At 48.9% G+C, this 23,126-nt stretch overlaps 1 protein-coding gene across 10 annotated transcripts in view; it reads left to right on the plus strand.

Annotated features, from left to right (window-relative positions):
* The window catches only part of LOC100116683 (nicotinic acetylcholine receptor alpha 6 subunit), a 121,546-nt gene that overhangs the window by 41,617 nt on the left and 56,803 nt on the right, over nucleotides 1-23,126 (plus strand). For 9 of the 10 annotated variants that reach the window (XM_031922198.1, XM_031922197.2, XM_031922201.1 and 6 more), the window contains 3 exons: nucleotides 1,223-1,267; nucleotides 10,949-11,058; nucleotides 21,016-21,196. In XM_031922198.1, coding sequence (XP_031778058.1) covers nucleotides 1,223-1,267; nucleotides 10,949-11,058; nucleotides 21,016-21,196 — 336 coding nt within the window. The remainder of the gene's footprint in view (nucleotides 1-1,222; nucleotides 1,268-10,948; nucleotides 11,059-21,015; nucleotides 21,197-23,126) is intronic. The other variant, XM_032598053.1, reaches the window with a different exon arrangement.

Below are 23,126 nucleotides of genomic sequence, written 5' to 3' on the forward strand. Positions count from 1 at the left end.
AATGATGATGGTATGTACGGATGTAACGTGCACAGCGTTATAAATCGAGACCGCGCTGAAAAACGCGAGCCATTATTCACCGCGGAATCATCAATTTGGAGAGAGAGAGCGCGGAAAGATTCATTAATAAACTGTACACATCGCGAAAAGTATATATTATGGATTTTGGTTTTCGGGTCGCGTAAAGAGTCACAAGTATCCCGATCATTCCGGAATTATCATCCGCTCAAAGACGTGGAAAACAGTTTGAGCAAAAACAGAAGAGGGAACTTGAGCCATCGAAACGCCTGTTTACGAGCATCCGCCCGTGATATACCAGAGGACTAACGGCGCGTTTCGATTTTCAAAAGTTTCGCGCGCGGGAAAAGCTCAGTCATGTATATGCACACACTCGCAAGCGCAGGGGAGCATCCGCGCGTGATGTATGGCGTTTAGAGCCTCCTGCTCCCTTCTTTCTCTCCGGGACTTTGTTTCGCGCCAGTCTGTGTGCCCGGGCGTGTGTAGCTCCTTTCGAAACTACTTATCTTTTTCTCCCGAGAACTCGCACCCTTGCGCTCTCCGACACACATACTGCCGTGACTCGTAGCTTTTCCGACCCTTCGTTTGCCCTTCGTCTGCGCGGCTGGAGGATGCTTTTGTTGAATAAACGTCGCAGTTCTCTCTCCTCTCTATTATAGCGCTGCAGTTTTACGCGCGGCAAGCTTTCGCGGGTCAGTTATTCCGATTATTTATTATTCTCGAGCTCGAAAGAAGTCAACGCCGCCGCGACGAGCTGAATGAGAGGGAGGGAGAGAAAAAATTCAAAACTGCATTCCCTCGCTCGTCTCTCGACGGCCCTTTGTCATTCTCTCTCTGCCGCGGCGGCGGGCCACTTTTTCGAGCGGCTCGCCCCTCTTTTGTCCTCCTTTTTTTTTCATTTTGAAGTGCCACTTATTTTCAGACGGAGACTTCTATATTTTTTCGCTTCTCCCTTTATAATTCTCTCTCGTTCCCCGGCTATTTGTCCCCGGCTCTCTTATCTTCGTTTATGCTTCTCTCTCTCTCTCTCTCTCTCTCTCTCTCTCTCTCTCTCTCCGACGTCTGTTTCGCGCTCTGCGAACGACGAGTGTATCAAGTGGCCTGGAGTGTCGTGGCCTCTGCGACTCCGCGTAGCAATTGCCCGTCTTTTATACACCTCCAGTCTCTATACATGCTAATAATTTCTTTAATTTTCTGTTCGCAGGACGAGAAGAATCAGATACTGACAACGAACGCTTGGCTGAAACTGGTGAGTTGATGAACAGCCGCTTATACACATCGGTCCCAGGGAGCCGACTCGGATTCCTCTTTTTCGATTAAGAGCTCGTTGCAGCGCGATTAAGCGATCCTCCCCGGGAGGCCATAACTCGCTCGCGTCGTCTCCTCCTCGGAGGCCGTATCCGTATAGGAGCTGCTGCTGGCAAACGAGAAAACTCGGAGTTTCTTTCGTCGGATTAAATCCGCGCGAGCGCTGTAACCGTATACATAATGCACGGGCCGTTTATTCGAAGGGGAAAATCGATACGAACGCTCGCTCTCTTATCTGTCTAATCCGAGCTCTTGAGAGGGCGGCGCTGATCGCCTCTTGGCCTGACGATGAGCGGCACAGTTCGGGATTTAACGGAAAGCTACGCGTACTCGGCTAATTTCTCTGCTTTGTGGCGCGAGAGAGACGAGGCTGCGGAGGCTCTGACACCTGCGAGAACACTCCAGTCGCGTCTGCGAGACTAACAAAGAGAATTAATGAGAGAGAGGCGCCGCAGTCTGCTTTTTCGGCGACTGGGACACCGCATCGCGCTCTAGATAAACGCCGCGTACGCGTGTTTACGAGGTGAACGCCCTTCCGCTAAAGGAAAAGCCCCTCTCTCGAAAGACACGCAGCTCCTCGTCATCGACTCCCAGCGCACGTATTAACACCCGGCGTGTTTTCGTTCACTCTCTCCCCGCAAATGAAGCCTTTGACGCCGGCACGTATACACAATTTGCATGCAAATTAATTCTTCGCTCTCTCTCTCTCTCTCTCTCTCTCTCTCTCTCTCTCCCCCGTCGATAATTCTCAATTTGGGTTCGTCAAATTGGCTCTCTCCGGCTAGATTAGGCCACACGTATACCCCAGACACAGGCGCGCGCATCGATTATAATGCACAAGCCCGAATTTTCCGCGCAGCTAGCCTCATTTTTCCTCTTTCTCTCTCTCTCTCTCTCTCTCTCTCTCTCTCTCTCTCTCTCTCTCTCTCTCTCTTGGAGCAAATCCGCGTGAGAAATTCCGCGCCTCGACAAATGAGACTCTGCAGCGGAGCAACGCGCCGAGTCTTACAAATGAAGGCACTCAGCGCAGCGCGCAACGTTTGTTTATTCTGCAATTTCCGTGGCTCTGCGCGTCTTGTAACGATTTTTTGCCTAAAGGAGCTTTCAGCGAGACGGATCACTCGTGTCTGCTATGGACACGCGTATGTTGTAGACCAGGAAGAGCGCTCGTTTATAAATACACAGCCATGCGCGTTCGACTGATTAATTAACAACGCGTACGCCTCTCGCGATCGATCCTCGCGCGCACATGACGTAAGCGTCATCTCGCGCTCGTGTCTATTCCTCAAGGTTCTTCTCCTCGTCGTCGTAGCCGTCGTCGTCGTATTATTAAACGTTTTTAAACGAGCGAGAATCGAACAAACAGCAGCAGCAGCAGCAGGCTCGCGCACCCTCCCAGGAAATTGACAATAACAGCGCGAGAGCCTCGTTACGGGGATAATCGTCGCTGCAGCGCGAGCGAGAAAATGAAAGACCCCCCCGGCCAATTTCCGCACGACGGACGATAAATTTTAATGCGCATCAAGCCCCTCGCTACTGCTTCTTCTTCTTCTTCCGCGCGACGCGCGAGCGAGCGAGCGCTTGCCCTTATCTTCTGAAATCCGAGAATCCGAGCTTCGTTATATGCGACGGGGGTGAGAGAGGAGACAGTTCGAGTTATTGAGTCGTTGCTTTTTATTTCTTATCGAGAGGATTCGGCCGGCAGTTTACGAGGGCGGACTTTTTTCACTTCTCCGCTCGCATCGATTTGCGCTCTCGCACGACAAAATCCCGCGCAGAACGTCGTTCTTCTTTCCTACTTATATTTACGCGCATAATTGCTAGGCCGAGCATAACGGCCTCGTAAAAAGCACGCACAGCAGCAGGGGATAATAAAAGCGGGTTATGCGCAGCGCGCAACGAGGACGAGTGAAGTAAGTCGCGCGGCGACTTTTTCCTTCTAATTTCTCGCGCTCTACTAGCTTCTTCTTTTCGTCTCTGGCAGCAACAGGTCCAAAAAGACGACAATTCAGATAGCGAGAGGGAGTCCCTCTCGTCCTTTTAGCGACGAACTGCGCGAGCGATCGGACGAATCCGATAATAGCTTGATTCGCGAGTAATTAGTTCGGAACTTCCTCTAATCGACTTTTGATTGGGAGGGATAAGAGTCGAGAGAGAGAGAGAGAGAGAGAGAGAGAGAGAGAGAGAGAGAGAGAGAGCAGAACTGCCAGCCGCGCGCGTATACCGCATACGCGCGGGGGGGGGGGGGGGGGGGAAATCGATGCACTCGACGCGGTATTTTAGACACAATCGCGCCAGGGAAAATCGATACACACGTACACGCTCGTGCTTGGCTAATGATGAATCCCGTCTTATTTTCTCCGCCGCAAAAACGACGAGCGACGGAAATCGCCCGCTGCCGGTAATAGAAATTCGAGTTGCGCTTTTTGCCTCGGAAAAATCGCAAGACTGCTTCTCGGAGTACATAATTACATTCCGAGGGAGAGCGTCGCGAGCAACTCCGTTTTCCATTTCTCCGTTTCGCGCTCGTTAATTCCGCCGGCTGCTGCAGCGTATTATAAATGCATTATACGTATAATATACACACGCTCGTGATTTCCCGGCGAAAAATTTCAACCCTCGAGCTCGCACGTCCCGTCTGATTTACGCCGGACGAAGCGAGTCTTCTCCCGAGAGAGCACATGTGCGCTGCGTAATCAAGCAGCTCCCAAGACCGGATAATCGAGTGTCGGCTTACGTATATACGCGAGGCTAAGACGCGCTCGGACATATACACTCTTTCTCCTCGGTAATTACTCGTTGATTACATCACTGCGGAATTCTTCGAGCCGATCGATCGCGAGCTGTTCCGAATTCAAACTCGTTCCTCTAGGCAAACACTGTATACTCGCGTAATAAATCAGAGCTCGCGCGTTTTAATCATAATATTCGACTGCTGAACTCGTGCCAAGTACGTATGAAGATTCTGTCTTTTCTTTGCTCTCCGAGAGCGACACACGGTGCGGCAGTAGGCGAATACTCGCGCGACGGTGATTCTTTATCGTTAGCCGCGAATTACTCGTGATTTAGCCGCACGCGTCGAGATTAATTGGACACGCGCCGCTTCCGTTTCGGCCAGTACACTCGGATTAATTAAAATACATACATACAGCTCTTTCCTCCTTTTCCTATACCCTTACGGCTTATGCGCAATATCTTAAGCCGCGGCGTAGCTTTACGATCTCCGGAGACTCTCTCTCTCTCTCTCTCTCTCTCTCTCTCTCTCTCTCTCTCTTTCTCTCTCTCGATTTGCATGCGCTGAATTATACGCGACGTGGGGCATACGTCTCTTTCGGAAATTATACGCGCGTTATGTAGCCCAGAGCCATTGTGGCTAGGTAGGTATAGGTACGCGCAAGGGAGGATATTTGCAGTCGTGAAGTATACATCCGCTCTGAGAATTATTGTCTCTGTACGTATCGATGAAAACGACGCACACGGCTGCATTATACACCGCGTACAGGTCTGCATTACAAAGCCAGCCGGTGGGGTATATTGCAGGTCAGGTCGAGAAGGATGAGAGAGAGAGAGAGAGAGAGAGAGAGAGAGAGAGACCCTTGACGAGAATCTAATCTACGCGGAGTGCATTCGCACGCCCGCATTAACGCACCGCGGATGCACTCTGTGACTCGCTCTGTTTGCCCGGGAATGCGAGTCTCTCTCTGTGTACGTGTTCGCGGCGGTAGATGAGGAATAAAAGCGAGGAGTGAGCCTCAAAGGGTCTCGCGAAATTTCATCGCGTTCAGGCGGGCTCAAAGCCCAACTCGGTCCGCCACCTCGAGAGTCTTCCCATCTGGCGCGCCTTAGATCGAGATTTTTTCTTCTTCCGAATAAGAGAAAATATGTGCAGTTGGTATATTCCGAGGAACTTTCTCATCGAAACTCGGCGTAGCCACGCGGGTACGTGAGAGGCATATCCAGACTACTACTGTCCATTGTTCATGCAGCGGCGCGGTCAGTAGTAGAGAAAATCCGATTAGCCGACGGAGAGTACGTACTAGCAAACAAGAACAAGAACAACAACAACAACAACTAATCGAATCCGAGAGAGCCAGCAAGAAATCCCTTTCGACATAGCCAAGACGATCCCATTATGAAGCCATCGAGAGAGAGAGAGAGAGAGAGAGAGAGAGAGAGAGAGAGAGAGAGAGAGAAAGAGAGAGAGAGACGCGCAGATGATAGCTTACACACGCTCGACTTGCCGCCGCGTATCCCTTTGTCGACGCTCACGCGCGCAGTTTTCGAGCGAGCTAATCGAGCGTTAAAGTGTCGTAGCTCCTGATCGCGCCGAGCCCTAATTAAGATCGCAGCCGAGAGAGAGAGAGAGAGAGAGAGAGAGAGAGAGAGAAAGAGAGAGAGAGAGAGAGAGAAAAAATGCACACAGACATCACACGAGCGTAGAGAGTAGCGTCTAATTAACGCCACGAGAATCGAGCCGCGCTCTCGAGAGTGCGACGAGTGTATGCGCGCGCGTATATAGCACACACGTACAGAGAGAGAGAGAGAGAGAGAGAGAGAGAGAGAGAGAGAGAGAGTGGGTGGCTTTTTCCGGAGTCGTCGCCCGGGGCGATCATCTCTTTCAGTCGCACGTGAAAAACGCAAGATTGCAGTCATCGTTCGACAGCGGCTCTTTTCATTTGTACCGCGTGAGAGCGAGAGATCGATGCAGCGCAGGAGTGAGCGAGCGAGAGGGAAATTTATAATTCCCAAGGAAAAACGCCCGTCCCTCTCTCTCTGAAATATTCAACGGCCTTACAGTCTTCCTAATCCGTCTCTCGTTGCAGCAGCAGACTCGCCGTGTATAGGTACACACAGCAGCGTGCCGCTGGCTTTTCCATTTGCCGCGCGGCGAGATAAGTGCTTTTCGATGTCGCCCGTGCGCCGGAGAATATTTCAACCGCGAATTTATTTACCTCGAGAATTTTTTCGGATGCAGTGTGTATGAATACCAGTATAGCTGCGTAGAAGGCGCGCGGTCCGCAGTGCGGAAAAAAATCCCCCCGCGTATTCATAATTTACGGCCGCGGCGCCTACTCCTTCATCTTCTCTCTCTCTCTCTCTTTTGGATAAGGAGAAAAGAGCGCCGCGCGCGCCGGCTTGTAATTAAAATTGTTCAAGTATGCTCTCTCTCTCTCTCTCTCTCTCTCTCTCTCTCTTTCTCGCTATATACTAGTGCTGCTGCTACTGCTGGTGGCGGAAGTGGGGATTTTAATTATGATTTCCCGGTGAAAAAGCTGCTCTCTCCTCGCCTAAACAATTCCCTGGCCTTCACAGACGGCTCGTAATCCAGCCGTGCGCGCGCAATTGTAACCGAATTTAATGCCGTTATCTGGAACGGGCTCGCGCGGCTCTCGACGAGCAGAGAGACGCATCTCGGGGCCGAGGCTGTGTGTAAGTGTACGCAGCCGCTTTGCGCAAAGAGATAAAAAGGTAAGGAGATGCGCCAGTGCGGCCTCTTCACCTCACTCCTGCTGCGCGAGCTCTCGACAGCTCTTTCTCTGTAAACACGAGCCTCTGCTGCGCAGGCGTGTTCTCTCTCTCTCTCTCTCTCTCTCTCTCTCTCTCTCTCTGCCACTTTAGCGATGTTTTTATGCGTTCGCGTGGATCTTCCGGATTTTTTTTCGAGGATGATTTCTCCGCCTGTATACGGCGACACCTTTTCCCTCCTACTCGTCGAAATCATTTTTCTCTGTGTCCAGAAGTGTATAAAACTCCTTGCGACTCCTATAAACAAATTTTCAACTCGGCCCCGTGTCGCGCGCGTGCGAGGAAGAAACTCGGAGGAAAGCTAACAAGTTTTCCTCGAAGTTCGCGCTAGCACGAGAGGGGCCGACTCTCTTTTTCGTTGTACTCTCTCTCCCGGAGCTTTCTTAAAGCCCGCGTACGTGCCGGGAATGCGTAGACCCCCCGAGTTCTCTCCCCGGCTGGCTAAATATCGACGAGTAGCTAGTCGGGGATGGGAAATTGCGTTTTTTGATAATACGCCGACGTGACCTCCGACCCTACATCTCCTTCGAGAGCTAGCGGCTGATTCTTCCTCGTCCCCGATGTATCGGAGGAATTTTTAATCACGGAACTTGTTCGTCTCTTATCGTGCGACGATAAACGAACGATATTAGGTAAGCCTCGGCGCAGTGGTCTGACCGGACTCTGGCTTTTCTACTTACATGCCTCGAAATTACACGCGATGGATAGGACGCAGCTGGAGGAAGTGCTCTGCGGTCCTGCTCGCATTAATCTTCTCTCGTGCAGCTGAGATTAACGCGATTTGACGTCGCGTGTGCGGACGTAAATTTAGGGATACGACGACGAGGAGGAGGCGGCTGTAATTATCCGAGGAGAGACGCGCAAGCCGCCGCGAAAGATCCGATCATCAGCCGCTGCAGAGGCTGGTAAACAAAGTGCACGCGCTTCGCCGCTTATCGGCCTCGGCTGATGCTCGATATTTTTCAATGAGAACCTCTACACGAAATTCTTCGATTTCGAGCTATTCGTACAAGAGTCTATCGGAGCTGGATCTCGTTTATAACCTCTGCGCTGCGGCTGGTATAGGAGCGAGGCGCGTGTGCTGCAGATTGGGAAATTATTGACCTTGTTAGGGCTGATTAGAGTTATCGGGTTAGACGCCGCGGTGCGGCGACGGCGGCGGCGGAGATTGCGGAGTGGAGCGAGTCCGGGCCGCGCTTAATCGGCTGGATTAGGAGCCTCTCTGCGCGCCTTCCTCGCGTTCCACGCGAATAACCGGCGGCGTCTCCGCGCGTATAGCGACTATCGACTGTTTTCTCAGCCGCGAGAGGGAGAGAGATCGATTCGTATGTATACGAGCTACTGCTAGCTGTATTTCCATTTACTGCATAGGGCTGCGACGACGGCTCGTTCATGTTCAGCGGATTGGGTTATCGCTGGAGCTTCGCCCGAGAACAACGGTAAAACGAGCTCTTACATGTGGTATTCATCGATCGAGCACGAAAAACCCGAGTTAGCAGGGAAATCGGATCCTTGAAGTGCCAGTAATCAGAGATCTGCGCTCGCGCAGGTCGCGAGAGTATAGTCTTTGTCTCGATGACAAGCGCGCGGGCGCGGATACCGGGCTGTGTATACTGCGCATCGGCGGTCGACCTACTTACCAGCTCGAGCTACTCTGAATCTGATTTGTCATTGGCATGCTGTCTTCCACATCGCTCCGAAGAGTCCCGATACTTTGTCGTCTTTCGTCGAACTGGATTAGAGCGCTCGAACTGGAAAAACCCCGCACTTGCGATATCGTAACCCATAGACGGAAATTTCAAGCATCGTGTTTTCCCGCAGTTCCTCTCTCGCGCTTGCGCCATTTCAATTAGCCCCGGCACTTTGGCCACTTTTGACGCCCGTCTCTGCTGATGGAACGCGCATTTGCTTTGAAGTCGTCGCAGACGCGCTGTCTACTTATATATAGCGTAAGAGCTGCATCTCTCTCTCTCTCTCTCTCTCTCTCTCTCTCTCTCTCTCTCTCTCTCTCTATCTCTATCTCTCGCGTTACATACACATACACACGTGCATGGTATGAAAAATTCCCAGTGGAAAATACGACTCTGACCCCTTTCGCCGGGTATAACACGTGATTGATGGGGAAAAATCGAACTCATCGGTCCGTCTTTTGATGCGCGCGCGGTTCAGCCGCCGATGATTCATTTCGTGATTTCCAATGATAAATGGCGGCCGATGAATTTTTGCGGAATCGACGGCCCCGTGATTGATAGCGAACTTTCTATTAGCGCGAGCCTTATCTCCTCCGGTTAATTAACAATGCGAAGAAGCGTATATACAGCCATCGATCATACGGCTTCGGAGTCTTTACGGAGTCTTTGTAATTACGGCTCGACGTTTAAAAATCGTTTAATTTTATTCCGGTGTCGCGCTTCCCTCTACTGCTCTATATACCCCACATACGCCCTCGTTATCGTCCCTTCGTCGCACCACTTGTACTTCTCTCTCTCTCTCTCTCTCTCTCTCTCTCTCTCTCTCTCCCTCTCTCTCTCTCTCTCTCTCGGCCCGACTCGGATGAGCAGCGCCGACGAAGGGATATGACTTTCGAGTGTACTCTGGAAAATAATGTGCATCGACTTTCTCCTACTCTCTCTCTCTCTCGCACTCCTGAAAAGCTGGAAATTACGAGACGCGCACAAGAGCCTCCTTCGTGCGTACATAACTCAAAAGTTAATTAATCCGAAATCCCACGTAATCGCGATTCCACGCGAAGAGAATAGAAGCAACCGGCCGCTAATGGCTACCATAGAAACCGGGCCCTAAATTTCCCTCGCGGTTATATGTGTTTGTGGCGCGTGCACGAGAAAAATCCTCTTAGCTATCCGGGGCTACATTCTTTCAAGGGAGAGAGAGAGAGAGAGAGTAATCCGCGGAGTCCGCTCCGGGGAATTGCTTTGCATTGTCGCTCGCAGCTGCTCTTCTTTAGCCTATGTAAAGCTCTGGAATTCGATTGCAGCGCAGCTTTTGCTCTGTATAAGCGTATAAAGCAGGACTGGAAAAGGTCGGCTGAAAGGAAGGTGTCGCTCCATTATACCGCAGAGCAAACACACGGCGAAGAGAAAGAGAGAGAGAGAGAAAGAGAGAGAGAGAGAGAGAGAGAGAGAGAAGAGAGAGAGGGAGAGAAGCGACGTCGTGAATGCCGTGCCCGCGCGCGACCGCTGAATTCTTCATGGAGTCAGTCTTTCAGCCTCGAGATAAGCGCGAGCTCTCCCTCTCTCTCACTCTGTGCCCGTTATATAAAGCTGAGGACGTTTAGAGATTTTGCGCCGTATCGCGGATAATTGAATGTCCGAAGCGAAACTCGAAATTCGCTGACTGAAATCGGACTATACTTGGGGCTAGAGCTTGAATTATGAAGCGAGAATATTATATATCGTACTGCAGCGTGCGCGGTTATAGTTATCGCGGAATCCCCGCTAATCTGGGATTATTTTGTACGGTTCAAATAAATATTCACGCGTGAGCTCGCGGTGCAGCTACTGCTGGAATTTTTCGTCGGTCAAATTTAGCGTGAAATGTTCTACACTATAAGTTTCCGACTATACGCACGAGTATTTGATAAATTAAAAATTTCGTGATCGTTTTATTTCAATAGTGCAAACGAATCGCGAAATTATCTACGCCTATACGGTATTTATACGCGCGAAGCCGCGAAGAGTCACGTATACATAGCTAAAGTTATCTCTCCCGCTAATGAAAAATACGGACTATATTTATACCCCCCTCTCGTTCTCGTCTCAAAGAGTTTCCGCGATAATAATAACAATGATAATAATTCGCCCAATACAATCAAGCTGCGCGTGCGCGCGCGCGCGCGCGGCCTTCGTTTTTATAACCTCGCGTCGTTGCAGCCTGCACGAGGGACGACGAGCAAACAGCTGGCGCTGCAAATATTTACGTCGCTCGCGCGCGCGGCCCTTCGAAAGAAAAAGATTAGGCGAGAGACAGTAAAGCAAACCTCGAGCTTTCGCGTTTAATTAACGGAAAAAGCTGTAGGGTATATTGTAGTTTTGAAAATTTTCAATTAAGATTATTAAGTATATACTTTTGCTTTCAGGAATGGACAGACTACAACCTCCAGTGGAACGAGTCCGAGTTTGGCGGTGTGAAGGATCTGAGGATCACGCCGAGCAAGCTCTGGAAGCCGGACGTGCTCATGTACAACAGGTAAACACGTCCAGTATCTTTGGCCCCTTCCTCTGTGTGTGATGCTCTTGCAATCAGAGGTTAACTCCCTCTCTCTCACTCTCTCTCTCTCTCTCTATCTCTATCTCTCGGTTCGCCTCGGACTCTCGGCAGCAGCTCTATCTCTGAAAATTGCTCTGCTCTAGCTGGCTCAAACGATCGATTGACTTTGGCCAACCGAGAGAGAGAGAGGGAGAGAGAGAGAGAGAGAGCCTTGATTACTCCCTACAATAAGCCCTATAGGTGTAATACAAGTCAGGGAGTTTATTCGAAGGATTTGTAGATCATATACGTCTCAGAATAGTTGTATCATGCGTTTCCAAAGATTATAACGAACCTATTGTAAAACTCGTGCGAAATATATATGTGCTGCGATTTTGGTGAGGGAACGATATAATGTATACCATTATGTATGTATATAGGAGGGGGTACTTGTTGCTCACAGGCTTTAGAATGTTTCAGAAGGGGTCCCCACGACTACTCACTCGCCTGCCCGCAAACGAAAGCTGCTCAGAAGACCGACCATTTATATATATATATAGATCTATTCCGTCTCTAACCTTTTCTCTCTCTCTCTCTCTCTCTCTCTCTCTCTCTCTCTCTCTCTCTCTCTCTCTCTCTCTATACATTACGTACTCTACTACTCGGTTATGTATAGCTACATTATCTGTATACCAGTTATACTACTACCACTACTACTGCCCTTTAGCTATAGTTGACTCATATCTACTTTCTCTGAGTAATCTTAATAGTGTCCTGTACCCCCCAGTAATGGCATACACCTTCTTTTTGCAATTCCGAGTGTATTATTTTATACGTCAGACTGATTTGCCTTACCTACTGATTCTTTGGATATGCCTTTGGTTAGAACACGTCTGCATCGTCTTTCTCAGCTGCGTTGATTATAATTACTTCTATCTATAACCTCTTGGTACCTTGTTTGATCTGAACACACTGTATACGATATTAGTACGAACCATGTATATACACGGAGTCGACTGATGAAAGAATTATGTCAGCGTATCGAAGCTGGAGCTATCCCGAGCATCGTACGTTTGAGTGAATCAGCTTGATCGATGTGTATTGTATATACGGAAAAGATTTAATTAAGGGGTACGTAATTCTTTTACCAGTGTTGCTTTATCGCATTCGTAAACTTGAATATGATGATGAAAGTATCTCGAGAATATATCCTCTGTATACGAACATTTACTATATATACATTACTACTACTACTACTACTACTATACTACTATATTATATGCATGCGTTTATTTGACTACTACTATTCTCCATGCTAGATATTGACTAATTATTGATTATACATTTGATTACGTATCTCCAAATATATATAACATACTGTTATTATTTTCCTATATATACATATATAAGCTCTATGTATACATGTATCTTTACATATATACTCTATGCGTATGATATATACATGTATAAATTAAACCTATTCACTCTATTATATATCTTATCTTTTTTTTTGTAAATACGTTATTGATCCTGTACGTAGTGATAACGATCCCGTTTATATATTATATAAAGTAGACGTACATATCTCTATCTCTTCTCTTCTCGTATAAGCGAGTCGCTCGGTATACTATACTGTACATACATAAACTTATAGATATAACGAATATACCAAACCGAGCGACTCACCCTGGAATCTTGCAGCACAGTGTACAGGATGCAGTAAAAATGAGAGTAAAGATGATGAAATTAGCTGCTCTGATGAACTGCCCCATCCCCATATGTATAGCCTACATCATATTCTCACACAGCTCAAAAAAAGTCTGAAAATCACCAGGACGACGACTAGTGGCCTCTTTTAGAAAGCTTTGCCACATAAAACAAACAGAGACGTATTAAAGGAAGCCCACTAGGCGTCTCCAGGCGAAGTAGTAGTCTGTACAGCCTATCAATCAGTCAGATGAACGACGGCATCATACATATATACCAGCGCAAGCAGTTTCTACTATCCGATCCATCCTCATAATTCGCCTCATTATTTTCAGCACAAACATATACGCATCATCCTCGCATATATATATATATATATATATATATATATATATATATATATATATATATATCATATGATATAATCTAAAGCATCATGTTTATATAATAACACTCAAAATATACACATATACCCATCTAAGCGGTCGCGCTCGTCGACGACGCCTAAGTCGCGAGCGTCGAGCGCCTCTGAACTACACTCGACGCTCGCGACCATAGCGTCCGACGTAGCCCATACTCGTCTATATACCAGTACCTTATATTATACGTAGTCTTAGTCCCTCTCAGCCATATTATTATATTATACTAATAAAGCGCGTGCGGCCGGTGCGCCGCACTAATAACAGAGGCGGAGCCCCGTCGATACGTCCATACCGCGTCCTATGTGTGAGTGTGTGTGTACACGTAACACGATATATAAAGCTCTCCCGGCGTCGCGCAACTGGACGTGTGCGTCCCGGGCTCCGATCCTCATATAATTATACAATCGCGTTCGCTCCGACGCCCCGACGTTCAGAGAGCCGCACAGCAGAGGCCAGAGAGTGTGTATAACTATGTAGACAGCGGCGGTGGTGGTGGTGTCGCGCTTCCGTCGATAATCGCGCGCGGAATTTCGGAATTGCCGCTCGCGCGGAAGATGACCGCCCGCGCGAGTATAACCGCCGGGATATAATGGTGATTGAGCCCGAGAGCCCTCGGGCTTTAGGGTTAATCGAGCGTATACACTGCGGGGCATATACATGCAACGAAAAAATTAAAGGTTTTACGACCGCGCGAAAATTCTCCTACGCACACGCACCTGATACTGCAGGAGCCGAAATGGAGTACGAACTGGATCAAGTGGAACGAGTCGGCCTGCGGTCAGACGCCCGGAACTTGGCCATAACGAGGCGCTTCAACGGATTCGGATGTGCAGAGCCGTAGAAAGAAGAAGCTACAAAGTTCGGCCGTTCAGCGAATACCAACGAGGAGACTTATACATCCGATTCAATTACGGACGCAACTCCACTACCGCGAGAAAACTTCGTCATTGGAGCCGATCGTCTTAATCTCTCTTTCTTTCCTTCTTTCTACCGTATCCGACGCTTTTCCGCGGGTAATCGAAAGTGAAGCGCACCGCGAAAACAAAGAAAAGCTCACTTTTATTTCCGCGCGCGTGCGCGTGTACATTGATATATAAGCGGGAATTCCCCGCATCCATTTCCAATGGGCAGAGGAGGGGGGAATTGAAAAAGTTAGATGGGCGAATTAAAGGGGGTCGAAGCCAAACATAAGTCGCGCGCGAAAGCACTTTCGCTTTTTCTCTCTCGCTCCGCGGCATCGCACGTATACTTACAGGAGAGAAAGTCAGAAGTGGGAATCAGCCAGTTATCTCCACTTGGCACGAGCCGCACACGTAAAAGCGGCGACGGCCTATCCTCCGGCTAAATCCAATCAACTCTCTCTCTCTCTCTCTCTCTCTCTCTCTCTCTCTCTCTCTCTCTCTCTCTCTCTCGCTCCGCCTCGAACAAGATCCCAACAACTGGAGAGAAGAAGAAGAAGGAAAAGGAACGATAAAATCACGTGCGGGGAGAGCAACAGTCGACGACGACAGCGGTATCGCACGTCGCGACCCCAATTAATTAAACTTTCGCAGATATACCAGCCTTTGGTTCGTGTGCGCGTCTATACACAGTCGAGAAAACTTCGCTCCGGAGGGTAAAGCTCATCCGCTACACACGGCTCTTGTTGGACTTTGACATCGATCGGCAGCTACTATACCGCCCGCGCGATTTAAATCAACAAGTTCCGAGAGAGGCTGCTGCGCGTTGTATTAGTTTCGCTAATAAACCGGAGAGTGCATATCGAGGATGAAATTTTGAAGGAAAAAACGACGTCGGCTCATCTCGAGTTTCACGTCGGCGAGGGAGAAACAGAGAACTCACGCGCTTGCACGTAAATTTGATCTCGCGACTCGGTTAGTTTGAAGCGCCAGAAGCCGGAACAAGAATAGCGGAAGTTACGCGCGAGAGAAGGGAGAAGGCAGCTCTCTCGCATGAAAAGCAAAGTTTATGCCGTTTGGGGAATTGCATTCGAAAGCTCGTCGTCCTTTGAACCCTCCCTCGCGACGCTCTGCGCCGTGGGTGTATGGGAGAGGCATTTTCCCGCGGATGAGACGCGACAAAGCGGTTTTCATACACTTTTCTGAGCCACATTCTCTTCGATATAAGCGTACATACACAAAGAGCCTCTGCTGATACAGGAAGGACGATCGCGGGGCCTCGGAACGAGCGACGACTTGTTCCTCGTATATACGATAAATAGCATATAAAACGAAAGAAAAAAAGCCAATCACTGTCTATGTGTGTCTAATCATAAGAGATATAATCTATAATCCTCAAACGAAATCACGACGTCAGGCCACCCCGTTACTGCGTGCCACCGCAGGACCAGTGCTCAGTGCCCGCTCCCCCCACTCCCGGTTTTTTTCACCCCCTTCGACCGATCGCTCGCGGCCCTTTTGATTCTTCCCGAACAAAAGGACCGCGAGAGCCGCTCGTGGGAGTGGAGTATATAAGTGTGCTCGACCGAAGGGGCCGAAAGAACGTCGGGATGTAACGCGGGGAGCGGGTATTCGTGGCACGGTCGGTGAAACCCTAACCGCCAGACTCGACTTAAAACTCGCTAATGATAATGAACAGCTAAAATATTCACTGATAACTAAACTTGTCTAACGATGTGTTTTCTTTAATAATAACTGATTAACTCATGTATTCATATAAAAGATGTCTGATTAAACTGAGATGATAAAATGACGATTGATAATAAATTGCACTCTTATAACTAACTCACTCACTCACTCACTCACTCACTTACACACAAGCACTATATGTCTCTGTATAATACAGTGATGAGCCGAAAGGCGTCTCCAGTATCACCGAGATCTTCAGCCCAAGCATGTATCGGCCGCCTCGAAGCAATGTACGACCGCAGCACACGTAGGCACGAATAGCCGCGTCAGGGGGGGGGGGGAATTGGCGCAGCCGAAGCTCTTGTGGAATCTTCGCCGGTTACACGCGCGCGAGACAGTTATACACACCTAACGATCGCGGAAGCCGAGCAACTATGCAGCTCTATGACGATGGACGTGGAATTCGGTGTAACGCGCCTGTGTAACCGTCGGAATTTCGCACGATGCCTCGATGATTTTTCAGAGACGTCGCCCGACTCTCTTGTATAATAATACAAGCGACGAGGTAAGAACGTGCGAACGGGACGAGAAAAGAAAGGGCGACGCTATTACGCGCATACCTTGTCTGGAAAGCTCCGCGTCGTGTGTGGGTATAATAAATTCTCCCGGTTTGTATATCTCTCGCTCCAGTGCCGCGCGGAATATAAAAGCTTTCGAGATTAAATTCACGGGATGTACGTCGCACATCAGCCGCGCAAAGTGCACGTGATTCGTGGGAATAAATTTCCCGAGCAGCATAGCGAGCACCGACGACGTAGACCTAGACGCACCGGAAATTATCGATGTACACGACTGGCCCTGCAGACAAAGCTCTCGTCTTACTTATGCACCATAGCTCCGTCGCGCGCGATGATTTACAAGCTGTTGGCTAAAAGTATGCGCCGGGGGAATATCCGCGTCCAGCCGAATTCCAGGTATGGCATTGTTCTCTCCGCGCACAATGGGCCCCTGGTGTGTGTGTGTCGTTGTTTACGCTCTCGCCCCTCGAACTATTCGGCATTACTCCCGGCTGTAAAAAATCTCCGATAAACCCCTTCTCTCGTCGGTAATGAAACTCAACGCGCAATATCCGCGGCCATCGCCGACGACAAAAGCTCCTCGGATACTTGTTGAGCCAGGCTCTTTTTTTTCCCTCTCCAGCAGCGCATTGTCTTTCGGCAGATGAGAGGAGGAGCTTATTCCTTCGTGATCGACGTTGATTGTTCCGCGAGTTGACCCCTGTGTGAAAGTCAAACGATTCTACTTCCACACTTCCCTCGGTATGTCTTACGTAGAGTGAATCCGGAGAAAGAAAAGGGAGGAGGATTTATCGCGCTCGCGCTCGCCATAAACATCAAAGCGCGTTTTTCATTCGGCCGCATTTATATTCCCGACGCTCTCTCTCTATCTCTCTCTCTCTCTCTCTCTCACTCTCTTCCGCGCGCGAACCGCGATGTAAGGATGCAGCCCGTGCGTTGCGACGGCCTTGAGGAGCGACGTTAACGACTCTGGCCCTTTTTTTCTCTTCCTCCTCCTCCACCTCCTCTTTTTCTTCTTTCCGCGATCAATGCCGAGATTTATATCGTCGTGCTTTACCTGCGGCGAGATGGGAATAAAAAAAATAGTACACGCGACGCAGAGTCTGTTGAACGAGCCACTCGAAAAATCAAACGCACTCGAGTCGATTTGTTCGTCGGGTAATTTGTTTTTCGCGATCGTTATAGTCCGTTCACTTGGCAAAATTCGACCCGTCGCCGGACACGTGTCGAGGGCCGAGAGCGAAATCCCGACGACACGGGCTCGCTCGCGGATTTATCCGGGGATATCCCCGGCGTATGTGCCGCAAAGTGCTTGCAGACCGGCTCGTTACGCTGGGGTTCCATACCAACCCCGCTTTTTTCAGAGCGTCTCTAATCGAACCTTTCACGAAGCCATTAATTTCGGTCGCTCGCGCGCGGCTCAAAGGGCTTTTTCGGGAATAGAATTTTCCACTTTTTTTTTCAAGTGCGCATTCCCCCGCTTATATTGACTTTGACGGCAATCAGTACGGATAGGGCTGATAAGAATTTTCGACGTCGAGTATTTTTTCATTACGCTAAATAAGCTTTAATTAAAATTTAATTAAAAATATACCGATCCGCGGCTCGCGCTGCGCGAAACAAAATAGGTGCGGATCCTGAATATTCATGCAGCTGGAGCGCGATTTCAATTACGCTCGATTTTCCCCGTCGAATACGACGGATATGATTTTCGCGAAAAACCAAATTAATCAACTCGGTCCCTATATCTCTCTCCGAGCGCAAACATTTGCCCGGCGCATAATATAGCCGTCCTCCTCGCGCGAGCAAGGGCGAGAGAGAGAGAGAGAGAGAGAGAGACGAAACTGTTTAACCTCGCTCAAAGTGAATTCGTAAGTCTCCCTCTCTCCCTCTCCGCGGAAGCGGCGCGTCATTCGCGAAACTTGGATAAGTATACAGCGTTCTCTGCTAATGACTCTCTCGCGCTCTCCCTCTCTCCTAGGCAATCGCCTTACATCGCTACTTGTTACTTTATCGTCTTTGCGGGTAGTCTCAACTTTGAAATCCGACTTTTCCGGGTCGTACGATTGTAAGGGGGGCCCCCCTAAAAATTTAGGTCAGCGAGAGTTGGCCCCGATTACGCTGCAGTCTTTGGTCTGTGTCGTGATGCGATATCGTGCACCTCCGTACGTATGTCGGGCATCATCCCCTCGTCGTCGTCGTCGTCATCGATGGAACGCGAGAAGGGGTTGACACGCGCGATGTAATTAGGGGTCCGTTGATTAATCAACGCGTGCCGATGGCCGTCTTGGCTCTTGATCGCCGATAAGCCGCAGGGATGCCGGCTCCGCTGCATCATCAGTAGGTATATCACTGCACGCGCGGGACTGACGGCTCGGATTTTTAAATCGCACCCCCCTACAGCCGAGTACTCTAAAGCGCATAACCCCTTATCCTCGCGCGTATGTGTGCCAAAAAAAACTGGAGCACGGCAATAATCGAGCCTGCATATCGCCCCTCGGTATGTGCAGTGCAAAATTGGATCGAAGTCTCCCCCTCTATATCCCTATAGCCCCCTTTTTTCAGCGGCGGAGCTGGTTTTTCATATCGCGAATTTTTTCTCGCCGCTGGCCTGAATTGCGGAGCTCCATTCCTTTTCGCTACGCGCGCGAACGAGTGGTATATCGAGGGGGGGAACTGAGAGAGCAGCGAGCGATAGGGGGCTGCGCGTTATTTTTCTCTTTCGAAAGTAAAGCACACGCGCGCCTGTATACTTGTATACCTGCAGAGTCTCTCTCCTCTCTCGAATAGTCAGGAGCTTACATAAATCAAGCGAAGAACAACATCCATCTGGGGGTCAGTGCAACAGCCTGGAAGAATCATCGCTATATCCGGGCGAGCTTACGGCGGCCGGTGCAAACGAGGACGAACGTATATATCCGGCCCGCGCGATAAGCGAGCTCGCTCACATCCCCCTATCGGGGGCCTATACACATCTTTCTCTCTCTCTCTCTCTCTCTCTCTCTCTCTCTCTCTCTCGTGTGTGATCGTTAACCTCGTCAGTGCGGGCTGTGCGCGAGAGAGTATAAGCTAGAGGGAAGAACTCGCGAAATCCCCGACGCGCCGTGAGAAAAGAGAACGGATTTCACTCGACGAAATCCTCGCGCGCGCAGCTACAGCACCTGCGGTTTTGGAACCTGTCCAAAGTACTCGCGCTCGCCGCTATTCCATTTAAGCGGGAGAAATGTGTGTGTGCACGCGCCGCAACGAGGAAGAATCGAGGAGATGAAGCGCGAAAAATGCTGCGGGTGAAAGAGACAAAAAAAAAGGAGGAACCGCTGATTACACGGCGCCGCGCGTGTGTTTCTCTGGAATTGATTCCAGCTGCGGCCACTCTCGCTGATGTGGGTCGCGGTTTTTCTCGAGGTCGGCGTAATTCATATTACTCGATATAAAAAAACTGAATACGTACACGCGTTTTTCCGGTCAAGAAGCCTGCTGCAAAGAACTCGGCTTTCTGGGCTCCACCAAAAGGGGACATGTCGTACGGGAGGCATCGATACGCGCACGCACAGTCGTATAACGCGGCACATACGCCCATAAAAGAGGCGCCGCGCACAGCGAGAGAGGCATAAAAGAAGAAGGGAAAAAGGGAAAATCAACGCTGCAGTGAAAGCACGTTGGTTTGTCTCTCTCTCTCTCTCTCTCTTCGAGTCACTTTTCCCATACATTCATCCCGTACGTGCCTGCGTGTGTGCGCCTGTGTATACATTGCGATTTTATACAGAGATATATACCCGGCGCCTAAAACGACTTTCCAAAGTACCAGAGTAAAAAAGCAAACAACAAGAGAGACTATACTCACACTGACACCAGCAGCGACAAACGCACCATATAAACGTAAATGAATCTAAAATGAAAGATCTAAAAGTGGAAAAGAAACGAGGGCTGATGTAAACCGTTTCGAGGCGCGTTAAAAAAAGCTGAGATGATAAAATGACATAAAACGACGACGAGTAGCGAACGACCGACTAATGATAACATAAAGATGATTAAAAGAACGACGACGCCGACAAGATCTGAAATTTGCTGGAAATCCGAGAATATGAGAATCCGGATGATCTTGTGCCGCGTACATATCACATATAAACACATACACACTCGGCTCGCCTCGCCCACGTCGGAGCTTGATCCCGTGGGCGGCGCGACGCGTCGTCGATCTCACCACTCACCAGTCCACTCTCTCTCTTTTTATCTTTCTCTCTCTATCTCCAGTATTTCTATCCCCATACATACATCTATCAGTCCCTCTCTCACCACTCTCTATGGCCATTATTGTATTGTATACTGGATCGATATGCCTGTGTGGCACAGGCGACGACAACAAAATAAAACAACAGAATCATGAGCAATGACATAGGCGCGTTGTGTATATCTGACATGGTAAAAATGGAGAAACATGCATACGATTGTATAAATATATTAAAAATCGTCCCCTGCAATATATACCATATGAGACGTTTTAGAGTCAGTATAGGCTGTTTAGTAACGGGGCTAAAAATAAAAACGCAAAAAGAATAGGGTTGTAAATTTAACGATTAACAAATAATAACAAAAAAAAAAGCTGTGTATGTGTCAATGAACAAAAAAATTCATTCTCGTTTAACTAAACTACCCGTGTAGTGCGGAGGAGGGTTTCGACGGGACGTTCCAAACAAACGTGGTGGTCACGCATAACGGCAGTTGCCTGTACGTCCCTCCGGGCATCTTCAAGAGCACATGCAAGATAGACATCGCTTGGTTCCCCTTTGACGACCAACACTGCGAAATGAAGTTCGGATCCTGGACCTACGACGGCAACCAGGTACACACTGCAGATACTCTATACCAAGGAAAACTCTTGTCTCTTACACGTATACCGCCTATATCTCTCTCTGAACTCTCAGCTATCTCTCTCTCTTTCTCTCTCTCTCTCTCTCTCTCTCTCTCTCTCTCTCTCTCTTCTGTAAAGGACACACGCATATATGAGCACCGAAATCTCGAACGACTGTACTACTATATACTACTGCTCTCTGACTTATCTCTTCCCATATACGAAACTGTCTCTCTCCGCGATCGCGCCATAACCATCCGATCCCCGACGACGACGACTACCACGACCACGACCACGACCACGACTTGTTCTCTCTACTCTCTCCCTCTCTCTCTCTCTCTCTCTCTCTCTCTGTCTCTGTCTCTTCAAACTTCAACACAAAGTCAGACCGAACTTTGAATACGTATACGCCCGCTTAGAGCGGAGAACACACTAAACGGGGACGATTACGCGCGCAACAGAGGACTTGATGCTTTACGGGAGTTTGCCCGCGAAATTCAAATTCGCGCTCGTTTTCCTTTTCTCAAAGCGTCGAACTGGAAGGGAAAGCTTGATCACCTCTTGGAAAATAGTTCCTCGCGAGTTTCCGCGGATCGGAACTGTAATTGCGCGCTCCGGCAACTCGTCCGACGACGGACATCAATCACGGCCGCGAGTAATCAAGGATCCGCTTGTCCGAAAAGCATCGGAAACTCGCACGCGTGACGAAGACTTTCGAGCTAGCTTCTGATGATGATTATGCACATCTCTCTCGGCGTCTCTGCTTACTACCATCACTTGTAATATTACCGCTTGATATATGATTATTATTATTATATTATACCTCTTTTTCATTCTCGGCTTTGGCGCGCTTTTTTACTACTACTACTTATTTATCCACACGCATTGAACTTTTTATTGCCGCTGACATGCACTGAATTACTTGATTACGCCACGGCTTATAATTACCTCACGATGGCCTCTGTTTAACTGACACCGCGAGTACTACATATGTATAACACACATCATGCAGCAAACACACTCGAGAGCAGTGAAATTTTTCTTCTATATACACCAACACGACTGTACTCGACCTTCTTTCTATGCTACATACTCTCTATGAATCCCTGCCCTATATCACAAGTCAATACACACGAAAAACAGAGACACATAAAGAAAAGAAAAAAAATACAGTCAAAGCAGGGACCACGTGATTATGTCTGAGCTCGGAACCACGATTTTGCATGGAGCACATGTCCACCGTCGCTCTACTATCGACTCCGCAACTCACGCATTTATACCTCGTATCCTACCCGCTCACCTCCTCGCCTCGATGAAAGAAAATGTCCTTTTCCTTCTTTCCCGTCTTCAGTTCCGTTGTGTATTTTTTGTTTCGATCTCGCGTTCGGTACCTAATATTCGATTCATCGTTTTGAATACTCTATAAGACACGTGTATAGTTTGGGTCGAAATCCCGGAATATCATTAATTCGTTTCGCGCGCGACGACGCTGCACACCGTACATCTCTCTCTCTCTCTCTCTCTCTCTCTCTCCCGGGGATTTTCCAAGCTAGAGCTTTTATTTCTCGTACCAGCCGCAACGACGACCCTCGTACCTCACGCTGGCTCACGGATTTTACTCTTTTTCTTTTCATCCTCGAAGCTCCGCGCGCGGTTATTTATATACTTTCATTTTTTCGAATGAAAACTTGGCCCGCATATAAGCTTCATCACACCAGCACACTATCTCTGTCTTTGTTGATAATTATACCATATGCTGCATAGACAAGCGAGATATGTTTATTATAAACACGAGCTTACTGTCTCTGGTGTGTGTGTGTGTGTGTGTGTCAGCCACACGATATTACCGCTGCTACTGCTGCGCTATGATGCAACATGTGTCTTTATTCACTGTGGCGAGTTTTGCTTCACGTATTTATAT

The sequence above is a fragment of the Nasonia vitripennis genome, chromosome 1 (assembly GCF_009193385.2).
Source record: "Nasonia vitripennis strain AsymCx chromosome 1, Nvit_psr_1.1, whole genome shotgun sequence".
Classification (NCBI taxonomy): domain Eukaryota; kingdom Metazoa; phylum Arthropoda; class Insecta; order Hymenoptera; family Pteromalidae; genus Nasonia; species Nasonia vitripennis.